This window comes from Ambystoma mexicanum, chromosome 2p (genome assembly GCF_040938575.1).
Source record: "Ambystoma mexicanum isolate Mex_15411 chromosome 2p, UKY_AmexF1_1, whole genome shotgun sequence".
In the NCBI taxonomy this organism is placed as follows: Eukaryota; Metazoa; Chordata; class Amphibia; order Caudata; family Ambystomatidae; genus Ambystoma; species Ambystoma mexicanum.
Window position 1 is genome coordinate 1,361,807,036 of NC_090923.1, and position 15,377 is coordinate 1,361,822,412.

At 45.8% G+C, this 15,377-nt stretch overlaps 1 protein-coding gene across 1 annotated transcript in view; it reads left to right on the forward strand.

The window, feature by feature from the left end:
- Window positions 1–726: 726 nt before the first annotated feature.
- COPS3 (COP9 signalosome subunit 3) overlaps window positions 727–15,377 on the forward strand; it is a 351,396-nt gene continuing 336,745 nt past the window's right edge. The window contains exon 1 of the mRNA XM_069645733.1: window positions 727–1,045. Within this exon, the coding sequence (XP_069501834.1) occupies window positions 991–1,045 (55 nt within the window). The 5' untranslated portion in view covers window positions 727–990. The remainder of the gene's footprint in view (window positions 1,046–15,377) is intronic.

The following is a 15,377-nucleotide window of genomic DNA, read 5'->3' on the forward strand; positions in this document are numbered from 1 at the left end:
CCACTGTGACTGGGAACCCACGCCAACTCCAAATCCATTCCCCCATGCACACACCGATCAATCTTTCTTCTGATGTCCATAATCACATCTTTCCTATCACCATCCCCTGCCACAATCACCTGCAACCCACTCAATAAATCTGAAAACATCACCACCTTCTCTAACCCCAACTCGCACACCCACACCCTATCAATCGCCAATGTAATCGCCACCAACTCAGCAACTAACACTGGCCAAATGAGTATATAGGTCTTGTGGTTTGCAAACATTTCATTACTAGTGTGACTTGTAACACATAAAATGAGCAGCGAGCCCAGTGTGCATGACACAATGAGAAAGGTTTCATGCTTGAATCCCTGTCACAGACCCATTTCAAAAATATAATGCTGTCGTCATTCTTATGTTCCCAAAATGCTCTTTGATTTTATGCAAATCACAAGGAAAACACATTGATTGCTATGTAATTCCCCTCAACTTTCTCCTATGTGATTTAGATACTTCATGACAGAGATATTCATTCAAAACCCCCGGGAAAGTAATTTACAACATGTAGACTAGATGCAAACAATCAGATGGACCCAAAGAAGAACGTTTACAGTGTCTCGTGTTGCATTGTTTTGGGTCAGGCAGCCGATGGCGTCACTATTTAGGCCACGCCCCATTATTAGAGTTCCATGTCACTTCCCACCTAAAGCACTGATGAAATCGTTACTGGAGTCTGTCTTCACTTTTCATACTAGCATCAATCTATCCAATGACCGTCGTCGGCTACCATAGGTCAGCCAGTCAACCCTCTTCGCGTGGAAGCAACGCATGCGCAAGTTGATAGTTTTCCATATTCATCCAACGGCTGAGGCTCTGCAACTACTATTGAGAGCTAAGTTCTATCCGCCGCAAACGCTGTGCTCCTCCCCATAAACGGCTGCGGCAGTCAGCGATCCCCCTGGACCCATTTACAGTATAGAAAGCGGGGAGGAGGTGGTGGTGAAGATGGCGTCTGCCCTGGAGCAGTTCGTTAACAGCGTCCGGCAACTGTCTTCTCAAGGTACAAGGAAGTCAGACCCTGCTACCTCCCATATGCGTACGATCCCCGCCTACGGTCTAGCTTCTTTCTCGGTTGAATCTGAGCGTGAAAGTGCGAGAGAACCCCTCTACCAGAGGCATCTAGAGAGCCAGATCAGTCATGCGCATGCTTGAGGACGCTTTGTCTTGGATGCCGGCCATGCTGAAGTCAGGCGAAATGTCACAACCTAATTAATGTTTTGTGTTAGTGAGTCCCCTCTTCATCCTATGTATTGTTAATAATTGACTCTTCATTTGACCTCGACATGGTTGAGTCAGAAGACAAGGACTCGCTTGTTTTAATTTGACAGTTCTATGGTGGAAGCGTTTGACAGCTCGTGTGTGGGCGGGGCTCACGAGTCTTCTGACCCAGTCCCAAGCTTAGGTTGTCACTACAACCACAGTGTTAGTTTTGGTGTCTGGTTTTCTGTTTCTTGATTCTCCAACACAGGCGTCTTCTTTTTTCTGGTATTGGAGAGGTTTGCTGTGTTAAAAAGTGTAAGATGAAATCTGTAACGAAATGTAGTAATGAGTGTAATCACTACACTTGCTTTTAAAGTAACTGTATGGGATCTTCTAGGGCTCAAGTCAACACGCAAGTGGACGGTATTATAGGCTGGTCCTTCTCCCCACGATACCAGTGCTCATCCCGCTCGCCCATGACAACTCAGCCATTCCATTCACTCGGACACAATTACCAGAAGTAGAGAGAAATGTGCTGTTATGCAAACACACACCAGCAGACATGCCAACATCCAGGAGCGCCTGAGTGGGAGATGTCGCCACAGAAATCGGGAGAATGTAATTTTCCCATAAGATTGTATTGGGGTTATAATTATTTTAGGTGGGAGACGGTACATTTTAAAATGGAAAAATCAGGAGTCTCCCCCCACCTAAATCGGAAGGGTTGGCATGTATGCACTAGTGCATGTGCTCTCTGCCTCCCATGCCTGGCTCATCCTTATATACAATGAAGTAGCTAACTCTTTTCTCCACCTATAAACTAGCCCGTATGATAACAAATGGCTCATTTTGCAGAACAGGGGGAACAAAGCCTGCAGCTGCGAAAGGCACAAAGCAGACTCTGGCAGCATTTGGATTTGAGCCAGCACCGTCGTTGACGTTCTCGGGGTGGAGGGCCTCGGGCCTGAGGCATCATGCATTCCACAGCTCAGCTGTGCTCTGCTACATTACTTGGCATGGGTGTTCAGCTGTTAGGCCAGTCTCTTATACAAGTCCATAGGCTAATCACAATGCATCCAATTTATCTCAAAGAAACCAAAAGAAAGTGCAGTATAGGAAATGGTAACATATGCACATTTTTTTCCGATTATCATTAGATCCATGAACCCCTATAATAGTTGTCCAAAATCTTGTACATAAAACACACTGCAATAAAACTATTGATTGTAATTCACTGTGCTGTGCTTCCCCCTCCAAGCACCCCCTAGCACTAATGAGTGGTGCTGCCACTGACCACCTTCTTTATATGTGGGCTGTCAATGTCCTTCTCTGTTGCACATGCCCTAAAAATAAATGCCCTGTTGTGTTTTGATACTCTGACATGCATTCATGTAATTCCCCTCACACTACCCCTTCCACTGTCATTTTGTTCACTGCCCCGTATAAGGTGCACACTGCAGTCACCCGTCCTTTCGAAATCCAGTTTATTTCTTGCCCTCCCAGGCTGTCAGGACTGAGTTTGTTTGTGTGTCACAAATTGTGTGGTACTCTTAGCTGCCGTCACCACAACCATTGGTACTACCGGTAACCTGCCTCCCTCTCCCTGCAGGCACCTATTTGCCAAATCCGTCACCGCACCACTTTTTTCCAGAATGTTCTTCCGCCCCTCTGTTGCACGCAGTTGCTTCCCCAAGTAGTCATCCAGCCAGTGTCTCCTCCCTCTCCCGTCCCTTTCTTGGAAATACATAGAGCCACCCCCTCAGCATTCTGCGTCATCCACCCCAAACCCCAAAGGCACTGGTGCTAGCAACTCACAATCCAGCCCCTCTGTATTTTCTCCCTTCGCCCACTTCTGCACCGGCATTGCGTTTCTCACTGTCAGCCACGCGTTATCAGCTGCATTGAGAATGTATGCCCACCCCTGGGCGGACCTTAACTTTTCCTCCACATCCACCCTCCCTTCCACCACCCTCAATATGTCTGGCAACAACCGCCATATTGTGGCCCTCATGAAAGTTTGTGTGAGAATTACTGCAAAGTCTGATGGTCTCTGATCCCTCCCTATCTTCATCTTTGTGATATATCTTGTGCTTCGCTTGCAGTTCAGCACTCTCTCCTGTCGCTTCTCTGCCATACCCTTTGTAACTGCTGTTCCTGGGCGACCCCCCCCCCCCACCTCCTTATTCCTTTTTACCGACAGGGGGACCACATTCTAATTGTCCACCATGCTCCCCAACCTCCTCAAGCAGTACCCTCGACCCTGATTTATATGACCGATCTGCCCCCTCTTGCCTGGTCAGTGGACCGGTGTATGCCCTACTGCCAGTTAGCTCAGGCTTCCGACCTCATACTCCTTCCCTGTGCCCTTTGCAGCTTCGACCCTACTCTCCACAACAGGCGCTCTGACTGTATCACGGGTGCCTGAGAATGGTCTGACCTGATTGCAGTCCTGTAGTTGCCTTTGCAACCCTGTACTGCACCACTGCAGCACTCTGAGGCACTGTCTCCGTATTATTCCTAGAGTCCCTGACAACTCCAGATTAAGCACGCAACAGGTACAGCGAAAAACACAATTTTCACTTACCTGTTGTATTGTTGTAAACCCCAGTCATGCATGCCAGGAAGGGGAGCTCCCAGGAATTGGCACCATCCGTTACAGGCTCGTCCTGCTCCCCACAATAGCATTACTCATCCAGCTCCCCCACGACACCTCAGGCATTCCAGGCACTTGGATACAAATAATACACAGGAGACCAGAAAAAGAGAGAAATGTGCTGTAATGCAAACGCACACCAGTGCATGGGAGGGTGTTCACTGCTCCCTCCCATGACTAGCTCATCCTTATATACAATGGAGTAGCTAAGTCTATGCTCCACCCATAAAGCAGCACTTATAATGCACGCATGATAACAAACAGCTAATTTCAAAGAACAGGGGGAACAAAGCCTGCAGTTGCGAAAGGCACAAAAACAGCCTCTGGCAGCCTTGGGATTTGAGCCTGCAGTATCGTCGCTGTGTACATTCTCAGGAGGCGCTCGGGCCTGAGGCATCAGTCATTCCATAGGTCACCTGCGCTCTGCTCTGAGACATCGCTTGGCATAGGTGTTCAGCTGTTAGGCCAGTCCCATTGCATCCAATGTATTTCAAAGAAACCAAAGGAAAGTGCAGTATCAGACATGGTAACAGACGGCGTCTGCCAACTTTGCTCAGAGTGGACGCTGTCCACTCTGCGTGTTTATGAATTTGTAAAAAAAAAAAAAAAAAAGCTTCCTCTCTTCAATTAGTTTAGAATGGCAGGCATGCAGGGATCTGAACCAAGAGCATCAGGACTAGTGACTAGAATCACTCGCACCAATTAACTGAAACTATTGCACCAGAGTACAGATAGGGAGAAATGGGAATGAGAAGGGGCACAAAGCTTGTAGGTGTTTGGTTATTTGCCTACCCATTGACTGCGCTGCTAATCCATATGCCATTCCCACCCACTTCTTGCCCCTCCCAAAACTCTTCATGGGAACTCTTTGGGCTTGCTTTAATCAAGTCTTACCATCAAACCTTGATCTTAAGTGTTTTTCAAAACCAGTCTTCTGAGAGTTAATGACTTAATTGGGGTTGTAAACAAACTACTGGTGTAATAAAAACGTCTTAATCAGTTCTGCCTTCAGCCACTCTATTTATAAGCAGTATGCATGTCCTTCTCTCAAGTCCTGTTAAAAATCAAGCATTGACAAAGCCAACCGTTTTGGCTTGTATAAGTATTCAGAATTTTCCAGGCTCTACTATTAGATGTTCATATACTAGCAGCATCTGCTACCATCAACAGCCAGTTAATTGCACTACAGCAGTGCGTGTAAAGGGCCTTTCCCATTCCTATACAAAAGCCCAAACTGTTGACATTGCCAATGCTTGGATACTATGGCAGCATCATTCTAGGAAATGCTTCTCTTGGGTTATTTTTCGGGTGTTCATGATTAATCTAATGAGAGGAAAATGTGTATTAGTCCAGTGCACGTTCCTCAATTGTGAAAGATCAATTGAGTGAAATGTGCATATTTCATGTTTACATCTGTTCACTTCCTGTGATACCACTTGTCATTACATATGTTAATGAGTCCCCCACTTTTTAGGACTTGTCCCCTGATTATAACGCAGCCCAGCACATAGTTGTAGGACGTACTGTTTTTGCAAAACATCAATCAGCATTCTGTTTCTTATGTGGGGGTGCTGTAAATTAACTATGTTCCTCCTCCATATCAATGAGCTAACATTATGGCGGTATGTGTGAGTTATATTGGATGGCTTGTTTCGGAGCCTGGTCGTCGTCGTTATTGAGCACAGACCTGGGAATTGGAAGCTAACAAGAGGGGGGTGCGGGCAATTTGGCAGCAAGGGATCTACAAGCACATGGTATAGGTAACGAAGGGAGCCAATCATGCTGTAGGAAAAATCGTTGTTGTGGAATTATGTTACAAATGCACCTGGTTCCAACTTGAGAACAAGACATGACATACTTGAACTATTCTGCTGCATTTGTTTGTGCAATGGCGTTGCATTGAGAAAGAATAGTATCTTCAGTAGATGTTGGTCATGCTTGTTGAAACAGTTCTAAATAAAGATAAATACAAACCTCGTTATAAGTATTCTGATGAACTGCCATTAGGTGTGTGTGCATATCTGTTGATTTAGAAGGCGCTATGCACAGATTTCTTCATGGGGCACCAGGAAGTTGCTGGGTAGGGGAACCAGAGGGGCATGAAAGGTCCTACACAGTCTTGGGCATTTGGATCAGTATGAATGCATAGAAAAGGGAGGAGGGAGAAGTGCTGGCACAAAGAAAGACTTTATGCTTTGGGTTTGGAACAGTCGAGTCAACAGGTAATAGTAGTGCAATTACTTAAGAGGTAAGTTCCATGGACTCAACGGGGCAGACCAGAAATAATAGAGCTTAAAGATCTCTGAAAAGGCTGGAAAGGGTACATTTGATAGTCTTGCAGAATATTAGGTCATTGTTTCAGGGGTAGACTGTTTTGCGGTAAGGCCCCTCTGTGCTGATATACTTCATACCCAGTCTGATATACTTCATACCCAGTCTTTGTCCCTAAGGTTGACAAAGGGAGCTTCCTGATTGTAGAGAATCTCAGCTTGCAGGGTCAGTCATACTTCCTAATGTATGGTATGGTAGACTGATCTATTTATGGATGATGCACGTAGACTTGAATGCAATCCGTTTATTCAGCAGAAACCATTGCAAGGCTTTCAGTGCTGGGGTGATGTGTCTCAGGTTGGGTCTTGCTGGCTTGTTCTGAATACGCTGTACAACCTGTATATGTTGTTTTGGGAAATATAGGTGCTTGCAATAATCTACAATTGCTCTTGACACTCACACTTTGGTGGCATGTTCAGCAATGGCAGAGTTGTTTGATCATGTAACAGTATTTAGAGAGTGACCTTTGGTTTCTGAGTAGGATGTAATTTCATTATAAATAAGAGACCTGTATTTTTCACCTTTGTTAAAGTTGTCGAACCGTAGTGGCACACCATTCAAAGGTAAAAGATCTTGCTCAGAAGAATTTCTGTTTTGCGTCATTTATAGATAATTGATTTGTCAACCTTCCAACCTTGTACCAAAAGGCAAAGGATGAGGATGATGATGATGATGATGAAATCCGCAAGGTTGTTCATTGTGTAATCCATGTGCACGTCATATGCATACAACTAGCAAGGCATTGAGATGGGACCTAGTGCCTTGTTTTAGAGGTTTCCTTTAGCAGTTGGACTGTTTGGCAAAACACAGACCCTTGGGAGACTTCATCCCAAATGGTGAAAGGCGTAGAGCGGAAATAACCTGTTCTCACTGTAACCTTTCTAACCTGAAGAACGAGGGTGATCCATTTCAAGACAAATATGTGCCTGTCACAATGAAGGCAAGTTCCTCTAAACGCACACTCCAGAGTAAATACAACCCTCTAGGGGAATAAGCCAAGAGATAGCTTTGCAAGCATAACCAGGTTTACTCCTCCTACAAAATACAAATTCCAGCAAAGAACTCTGCTGCTCGAGAGTGCTCTGGTCTTACATCATAAAACATGGGGTTATAAGCACAAAAAGCGTCATCACTAAACAGGACATTTTGGTGCTCCTGATTTGAGGCACCCTACACATGGGCTTGCTCCATAGGGGATGCCAAGTAGTACTTGGCTGGTTCTTCTACGTCAATCTGGCTTCATGTGGGTCAGCTGGGCTCATCCTCGCGGTGAAGGTCTGGGCAGACATACACAATGTTTCTTAGCTACGCTAAACAACTAAGACAGACTATTCATTCATTATGGCAGGCACCTGGGTGGCACTGTTAATGTTAAAGGACATTTGTACCGCGCACTATCACCACCGGAGTGGTCCCCTGGCACTCTGGCGGCTCTGAAAGAGGAGGGGAGGTTGAGTTAGTGGGAGGAGGCAGGAAAAGTGTAAGAGAGCAGTGATGTGCTGTTGGCGGCCTCAGCCCGGTGGGTCCGTTGGCTGGGTCTGGGGTGTTTGCGGCCGGTAGTCGTCGTGTAATGTTGTGCAAGACTGTGTGTTTTTGTTTTGTTGTTGCAATGTAGTGAAGGTTGTGCGGTTTGTTGTGCTGTAGATTTTGGTTGTGTTTGGTTTGGAGTTTGAGAGGTGTATGCAGAAAGGGAAATTGTTAGGGTTGGTTAGTTTGCATCTCTATGAATTCAGGCGCTCGGCTTGCGCAGTCTCCCTTGGTGCGGCTCTGTCCTGATCTGGGTCCGACTGGCATGCAAGGTTTCTTACTCCTCTGGCCCCCACCTCTAACATGCTCTCTCATAGCTCCCCTTATCCTCCCTTCATACTCCTGTGGCCAGTGCACCTGCCAATGTCAACCTCTCAGGTAGAGTGGTGATTGCCAATATCTCGACAATTCCACACCACTGTGGTACCTCGCGGTAACTAAGGGACAGGCGAAAGTGTTGGTGGGATTGTCTGGGGGAGTTGGCTCAGTCTTCGTGCGTGCCGCCTGTGTTCCAGTCTATCTGGAGTCACCCGTCCAGGTGCCGTGGGAGCTACCCTCTCGGGTCGGGGATGTCGGTGTCCTTTCCGGATTAGTCATCCTTTTTCCGGTTTCGGTTTCCAGATTTAGTCTGTGGTGTTGAAGAGCCAGGTTTTTAGTGATTTCCTGAATATTAGGTGATCTTCAGTGTTTCCTATTTCTTTTGGGATGTTGTTCCAGGTTTTTGCGGCTAAGTGGTAGAAGGAGGTGCCTCCAAGTTTTTTGTTGAGGTATGGTTTGAGTTCCAGGTGGATTTCGTTGCTTGATCGGAGGGGTCTCGTTGGTTTGTAGACTGTTTTCTTTTGTTGCAATTCTGCTCATTGTCCGCTGATTGCTCTGTGCGTTATGCACATTGTTTTGAAGGTGATGCAATGTTTTACAGGGAGCCAGTGTAGTGTTTTTAGGGCTGGAGTGATGTGGTCTCTTCTGGATAGTTTGAGGAGTAGAAGGAATGGAATTTTTAAAGGTAACGCATAAATGGGTTTTAAAGGGTTGGGTTGAAAGGAAAAATATTGACGATAGAGACACTTATTTTTCAAAGGAAACTCATTCCGTTTTATATTACAGGCGGGGAGAAAGAGAACCCTATATATACCCGGAGAATTGGCGCCACTCGAACCTATGAGCAGAGAGAAGGTTCAAGGGACCTAACCAGATGCCCATACACAAATGTGTCTGCTGTGCTGTTTTGACAGTGGACAAACTCCTGTGAAAACTCCCATATTGTTGAATGGACTAAGTGGCCTATGCAGTGAAAGTCCCAGGAACTTGCTGTAAAGCATGCCTAAAAAGAGGACAAATACGACCGGACAGACGATCTATGGAGTCCAAACCAAGATGATTCGGGTGGAAGAAATACACAATGAATAAAGAAGAGAGGGAAAATCAACATGTAAAAATACAAATGGGGAACCAGGAAATGTTATGGGATGGGAGCGATAGAACAAATGTGGAGTATAAGCCACACATGAATAAAGTGTGACAAACGGGCTGGTGGGTTACCTCAAAGCGTGACCTTCTTTCAAATTCTCATAATGGCTGTAAAATTATCTGGGGCATATAGTTAGTTTAAAGTTAACTGGGTAATAGAGGTGGGATTTAGATAAAAGTAAACAAAGGTATTCTTTAGGGACACATACATGTTTAGACTAGGAGAATATAATGTGTTAGTACTGACATTGTAGAAATGTTGTAGGATACCTCCCATATTAAAATAAATTGGGTGATTAGGTGATTATATTTTTATAATATAAAAAAGATAAAAAACAAAACATAACATTTGTACGTTCAAATTAGAAATGCATATGTCATCCATCATAAAAGTAAGAAAAATGACACCTAACAACAAAATACAGTGATTCCAATACATTTGTGTTTGATATCTGAACACAATGATTACAAGCTATTTCCTTAAACTGTATAAAGTATAAGACAGAGCACATAATTTCCCACCTGCAGCAGATCATGCCATTTTTCGCAATTTCAAAATTTCTAACAAAACATACTGATAGTTGTTTGGATCAATGCCACTGGGAACCCATGATTTCAACTTAGTGGATCTTGCACATGTATAGGGAAAATGCAAATTATATCTACTTCAGTTCTAGTTCATTGGTGTTCTCCAAGGCCAGAGCCATCAAGAAGTTTGCAGTTGCAATTCTAATGCTGATGGAAGGTGAGGCACGCCTCAAGTGGAGGAAGCCTGAATGATGTTGTCTTTTCCAAGACTCAAGTAAATTGGGTGTTGCATGAATGGAGAGTCTATGGGTCACTTTGTAGGAAAGATGGGCATTTCAGGAAATCACTCGATCTCCCAATATTTTTCTTTGTATGATACAAAGCAAAGCAAGGCTGTAGGCAAAGGGCTGGCTTTGAAGGGCACTGGGGACAGTACACCTGAGTATCCCTCCTCCTTCCTTGTTTTGTACACACCTTACATCTTCTGTATGGTTGTGTCTTCCTGGGGGTGGCAGGCACATAATCATTCTTGCAATCTGGCTACATCCTCTACTTCTGCAAAGTTGGGAGTTGGTACATGCACAACGGTCAGCGAAGTTAAAACTGCTAATTCACACTTCAAAAATGTCAGTTTGTTTTCTAGACCGTCTGCACGATATACAACATATGCATTGTATGTAGCTAGATGCATAAGGTAAACTGCCAACTTCTTGTACCACGTGCAAGTCTTACGCTCTACATGGTATAACTCAAGTAATTGGTCTATTTTGTCTACTCCTCCCATGTGCCTGTTGTAGTCCAGAATACACTTGGGTTTTAGCACTTGCTGAGCCTGCCCGTGTACAGTGACAAGGGAAGTACTTTCATCATGAATAGTACTCGGCATGTGCACATCCCTTCGGTGCTAAGGAGGTGCTTCAGGAAAGGGGTGCTAAGGAGAGGGGAGGATAAGATAGTCATGCTGACCCATATATTCAGGGCTCCATTAATACTGCAGTTCCCGCACCTGATGCCCCCCCTCTGGGGATTGATCTTTGATTTACCCTTCCTGGTATTTCATGTTACTGGAGACGTGTGTTGCTGTTAGAGAAAATACAGTCATGTGGGCTTTAGATCTTTGGGGGCACTTTATGGAGGTTAGGACCTGGGGGTCGGGTGCTTTGATATGCGGCCAGCACAGGACTGGCTGGGTGGGGGTCAGCGGCTCAATGGCAGTTTAGTGGAGATGAATAGACACATCCTGGGGCCTGGTACTGTCTCACGCTCTGTGTCGGGTGCATTCCTAAAGGCGATACTGAATATTCGCAACACTGCAGACACAAGAGGGAAATGGACTTGGAACAAGGCACAAGCGGAGCCAGCATGCTATGTAGAAATTGGGCTCTGTGAACGGGGAACGCAAGCAGCATGGGTCTATGGCCTGTCTCGTATGGGGCGTAGTACAAAATGGCATCGCGGGGTGGGGGTGTTTAGTATTCATTTCTATGTGCTACGAGGTCTCCATATGGTGCCCAGGGACGTAGACTGCCCCCCCGCCCCCTTTGTAAGTTAGATTGCCTCATATGGGTTTCTCCTGATTTTGAAGCGCCTGGGGGCGGGGAGGATAGGCTAATTTCCATTCCAACATTCCCCCCTTTTGTTACTTATACATTAACAAATTCCCTACTGGCCCCCCATGTTTCTGTTCATTTGCTCGTCTTTCTGCTTCGTCCCATGTGTGTGTCCCTTTAATGGGCATCCATGCTCTGCAAACATGTCTTAGGCTCTCTCCACTCTGCGCTATTGTTCAGGCGTGCAGGTTATATATATTCCCCCATCCCCTGGTAAATCCACCAAAACATCCTTGTAATTTTTGGGGTCTGGAGAGGTGCAATGGTTGTGTGGTATAGAGTGTCTACCTCATCCCTGTGCCCTTGTTGGACGGCAACCATACGATACATAGGGTCATTGTTTTCTTCTGTTTGGTTTTCTACTTCCTGTGTATCACGAGGGGTTTTATTATGAGTTTTCCCAATTGTCACCTTCATCATTGCACTATTAGTTACTGCTTTGGCACAACAACGGAGACCCAATTGGCACGTGCAGAAAATCAACAAAATAAACACGAGGATAGGGAGCAACATCTTTACTGTTGTTCCAAGCCAGGATGGTACCCAGCCGAATGCCATGTCCAGTCGTCCTCCTTGATCCCTGCTTCCTTCTTCATTTTAACCCCAGTTCATGTACTGCTGCAATGACATGTGATAGTGCTCCATTGTCGGCGTCAGCAGAAGGTACGAACGTGCAACATGAACTCCTGATCTTTTTGCAAGCCCCACCCTCCATGGCCGTCAGGAGGTCGAGGACGTAGCGGTTCTGCATTGTTATTAGTCTGAGAGCTACCTGTTCCACTTTGAGGACGTTTAACTCCTCTTCAGTATCATTTGCTAAATGGATCAACTCCAAACCATTTGGAGCCATTTAGCGTTGGCTCAAGTCTGGATGCTGGGCACAAGAGATGCTAAACATTTCTATGCAGAATTGTACAGTCTATCTTCATTGGGTATTTGCGCAAGTAGGTCTGTGGTTCTTGAGACAAATAGAGGATCGCTTCTTTCTTCGCAGTCTCATTGTGTTCCTTTTCTAGGATGACGTTGAAGTCTGGAGTGACATGGTGGGTGCTATTACTATGGTTTCAGGCACTGCTTGATCTTTGTCTGGAAAGGGTCCCCCTTCAGGTGTTCTTCTGGTACTACAGGCAGGGCTGAATGCAGAGTTGCAAGCGAACAGTAGCCCCTCCATGATGACGAGAGGTGCAAGTATGCTTACTGGCCACATGCCCAGTAGTAGTCGGCAGTGCCTTGCCGGAGATCTGGAATTAGCAATGTTTGACTGTGTCATTTGTTTGATCCTATCGAGACGGTTCCTTCGCTGTAAAAAATGTTCATAGCTTTCTTCTTGGTGCACCTTCACTGGTTTCTCAATCGCTGTGACCCATGTCAGTTTTGCAACATGAGCTGTCCATATTTGTGCACATGCTTACTCAACAAGGGCTAGTGTTTCTCCTGACTAACCGACGTGTCCTTTTGCTTTGCACATGAACGTTGCTTCTTGCCACTTATTGTCCATATATTTTGTCCCTTGTATAGCGAGGAATGCATCTTTGAAACAGTTGGGGTTCTTGGAGCTGGTTTTGCATTTTCAAGTATCTTGCTCGAGGAGTTGTAAGTGAACACTGCGTGCTTGGAAAGTGCCTTTTATCCTACATAGTGCAAGATGAATTGGACATTGTGTTTCATTTAATGGTACCTCTCGTGGTATTAAGACTTTGGGTGCCCCAGATGCATGGGGTATTAGAGAACAGACATAGCAACTCCCATTTAGTCATTTGCCTTCCCATTTCATCGAGTACCAACAGTTTGAACGTTTGGTATGGCTAAGGTATTTCACTGCATCTAATCCTAAACCCTGATGGGCATCATACTTGTGTGTGCGCGTTTGCCATTTTCCTCTGTCACTACGCAAGGGTAACCTTCTCCCACCCTGCCCCCCCTCAGCAGTGCCCTGTGAGGAGTAAACAATAAATTATTGCAGGGTATGAATTGGTTGTTGCTACATATGGTATTATACACAGTTTTGTTTGTTGCTCCAACAGCTGATTCAATTCTTATTACTTGGCCACTTTAATTCATTTTTTCACTCTGGGAGGTAGAGGATTGGGGGTAAGTGCTAAAGAGGGTGTAGATGTGGCAGTTTGGTGACATGTCGGTTACATTTTCGGTTGACACAATAACACCTGGGACCTTTCTGGTCCTATTTCGATGCAAACCTTTTTATAGGTCAATTTCCACTCCAGGTCCACTTTAGATAGGATGCCCCGCAATAAACACCCAATTTGAGCATTAATCAAAATTGATACAAAATGCAATCCACAATTATAGCTATACATTCTCAAAAAACTCATTCTATTTCTACTACTATCTACATTTGATGCATCTCGCAGTGGTGTCATTTCCATGATTGTTGCACCTGCGGAGAGGGAAAGGTGAAAGAGAGAAAGAAAGATTTTAATTACTTGTAGCCCATGTAGCCCATGCTGTAGCAGCAATGCATGTTTTGTAGCACATTTTACATGCACAGATAAAGTTGTGTTAGGGCTACCTATGTTGAGGTAGATTGGTCGTTCTCAGTCGGTGTGTTTTGCGTGGTGCTGTCTGGTGCTTTGCGAACATCTTGAGAGGTGTAGCCAATATCTTTGCCACTTTACTTTTACTGAAAGTGGGGTGGATAACGCCACCTCCTAGGGTCAGTGAAATCTGGGAGTGTTCCACTTAAGGGTGAATCTCCTGACATAGATCCATTCCCCTGGTAACAAGGGTTGGGTCGGGGCAGTGTCAGCGGTTGTAGTTTCTTGCACTTCTGTGAAGAGGGGCGCTATTTGTTTTGAAATGCATCTTATTGCACATGGAAGTTGTGTGAGGTATTGTTTCAATTATTCTCCTAAAGTTGTGGCAGCTCTGTGGGTGTCTGATGCTCTTCGTACTGGTGACAGTGGCGTTTGCATGCGTCGACCAGCCACTATTTCGGGGTGGGGGGCAGGTAGTGGTCCTTGCTGGGTTGGGTGCGCAATAGGAACAGTGCCAGGGGTAAACGGTACACCCAATTCTTTTTGGGGGTGTTGCAGAGTTTGGACAGTCTACTTTTCAGAAGGCCATTTATTTTCTCCACCATTCCATTTGCCTCTGGGTGGTACATTTAGCACATTTTGTTTGATCCCCAATAATGTTGTCACCTCCTTGAACAGCTAATTGAAAAAGTGAGTCTCATTGTCTGATTGTAGAACATCGCACCCTCCCCATCAGGGGAATAGTTCCCTAACAAGGAATTTCGCGGCACACTTTTCATCGTGGTGGGCGCATGGTCCTGCTTCAACCCATCGTGAAAATGGACACACCACAATCAAATTTCATGCTCCATTGCACCTTCCCCCCCCCATGTCTGCATAGTCCATGTGCAGCTCTTGGAAAGGGTCCATCGGGTGGGGCAATGTACCCTTTAAAGTTCTCAATGTCATCCCTGTGCTGCACACTTGGTACATTGGACCACCATTTGTGTCAGGTGTTCTGTACAATCGGAATGAACCAATCGTCCTGGAGATCTGCTGATATGGTGTCAAGGACCATTACCTGAGAGGCTGATGCGGAGATGCTGTGAACCCACAGAGAGCAAAGCACAGAAAGAATGCGCAGGGTCACCCAAGAAGCGACAAGAGCCTTTCGACTATGCCAGTTGAAGACTCCGGACTCTGATGCTGAGAGCGACTCTTACCTCCTGTAGAGAGGAGGCGGTCCTCCGGTGCACAGTGAAGGTGGCCGACTTGTGACAGGGAGGATCAAGCCCGAGTGAGTGGGCAGCGTGTGCGGTGAAATGCTGCAGTGCGCACGACTGGTGGTACCGTGCACGCAGGCACAGGGACGGAGCCACAAGGCCGCATAGACCAGAGCGCGACGGCGCTGACCCATTGGATATGTGGTGGGATTGCGACAGTGAGGCAGGACATACAGAGCCCAAGGATTAATGGAGCACAAGCAGTCAAACCGCTGCCTTGGGGCACGCCGAGAGTGACGTGCGGGGCCCTTTCATTCAC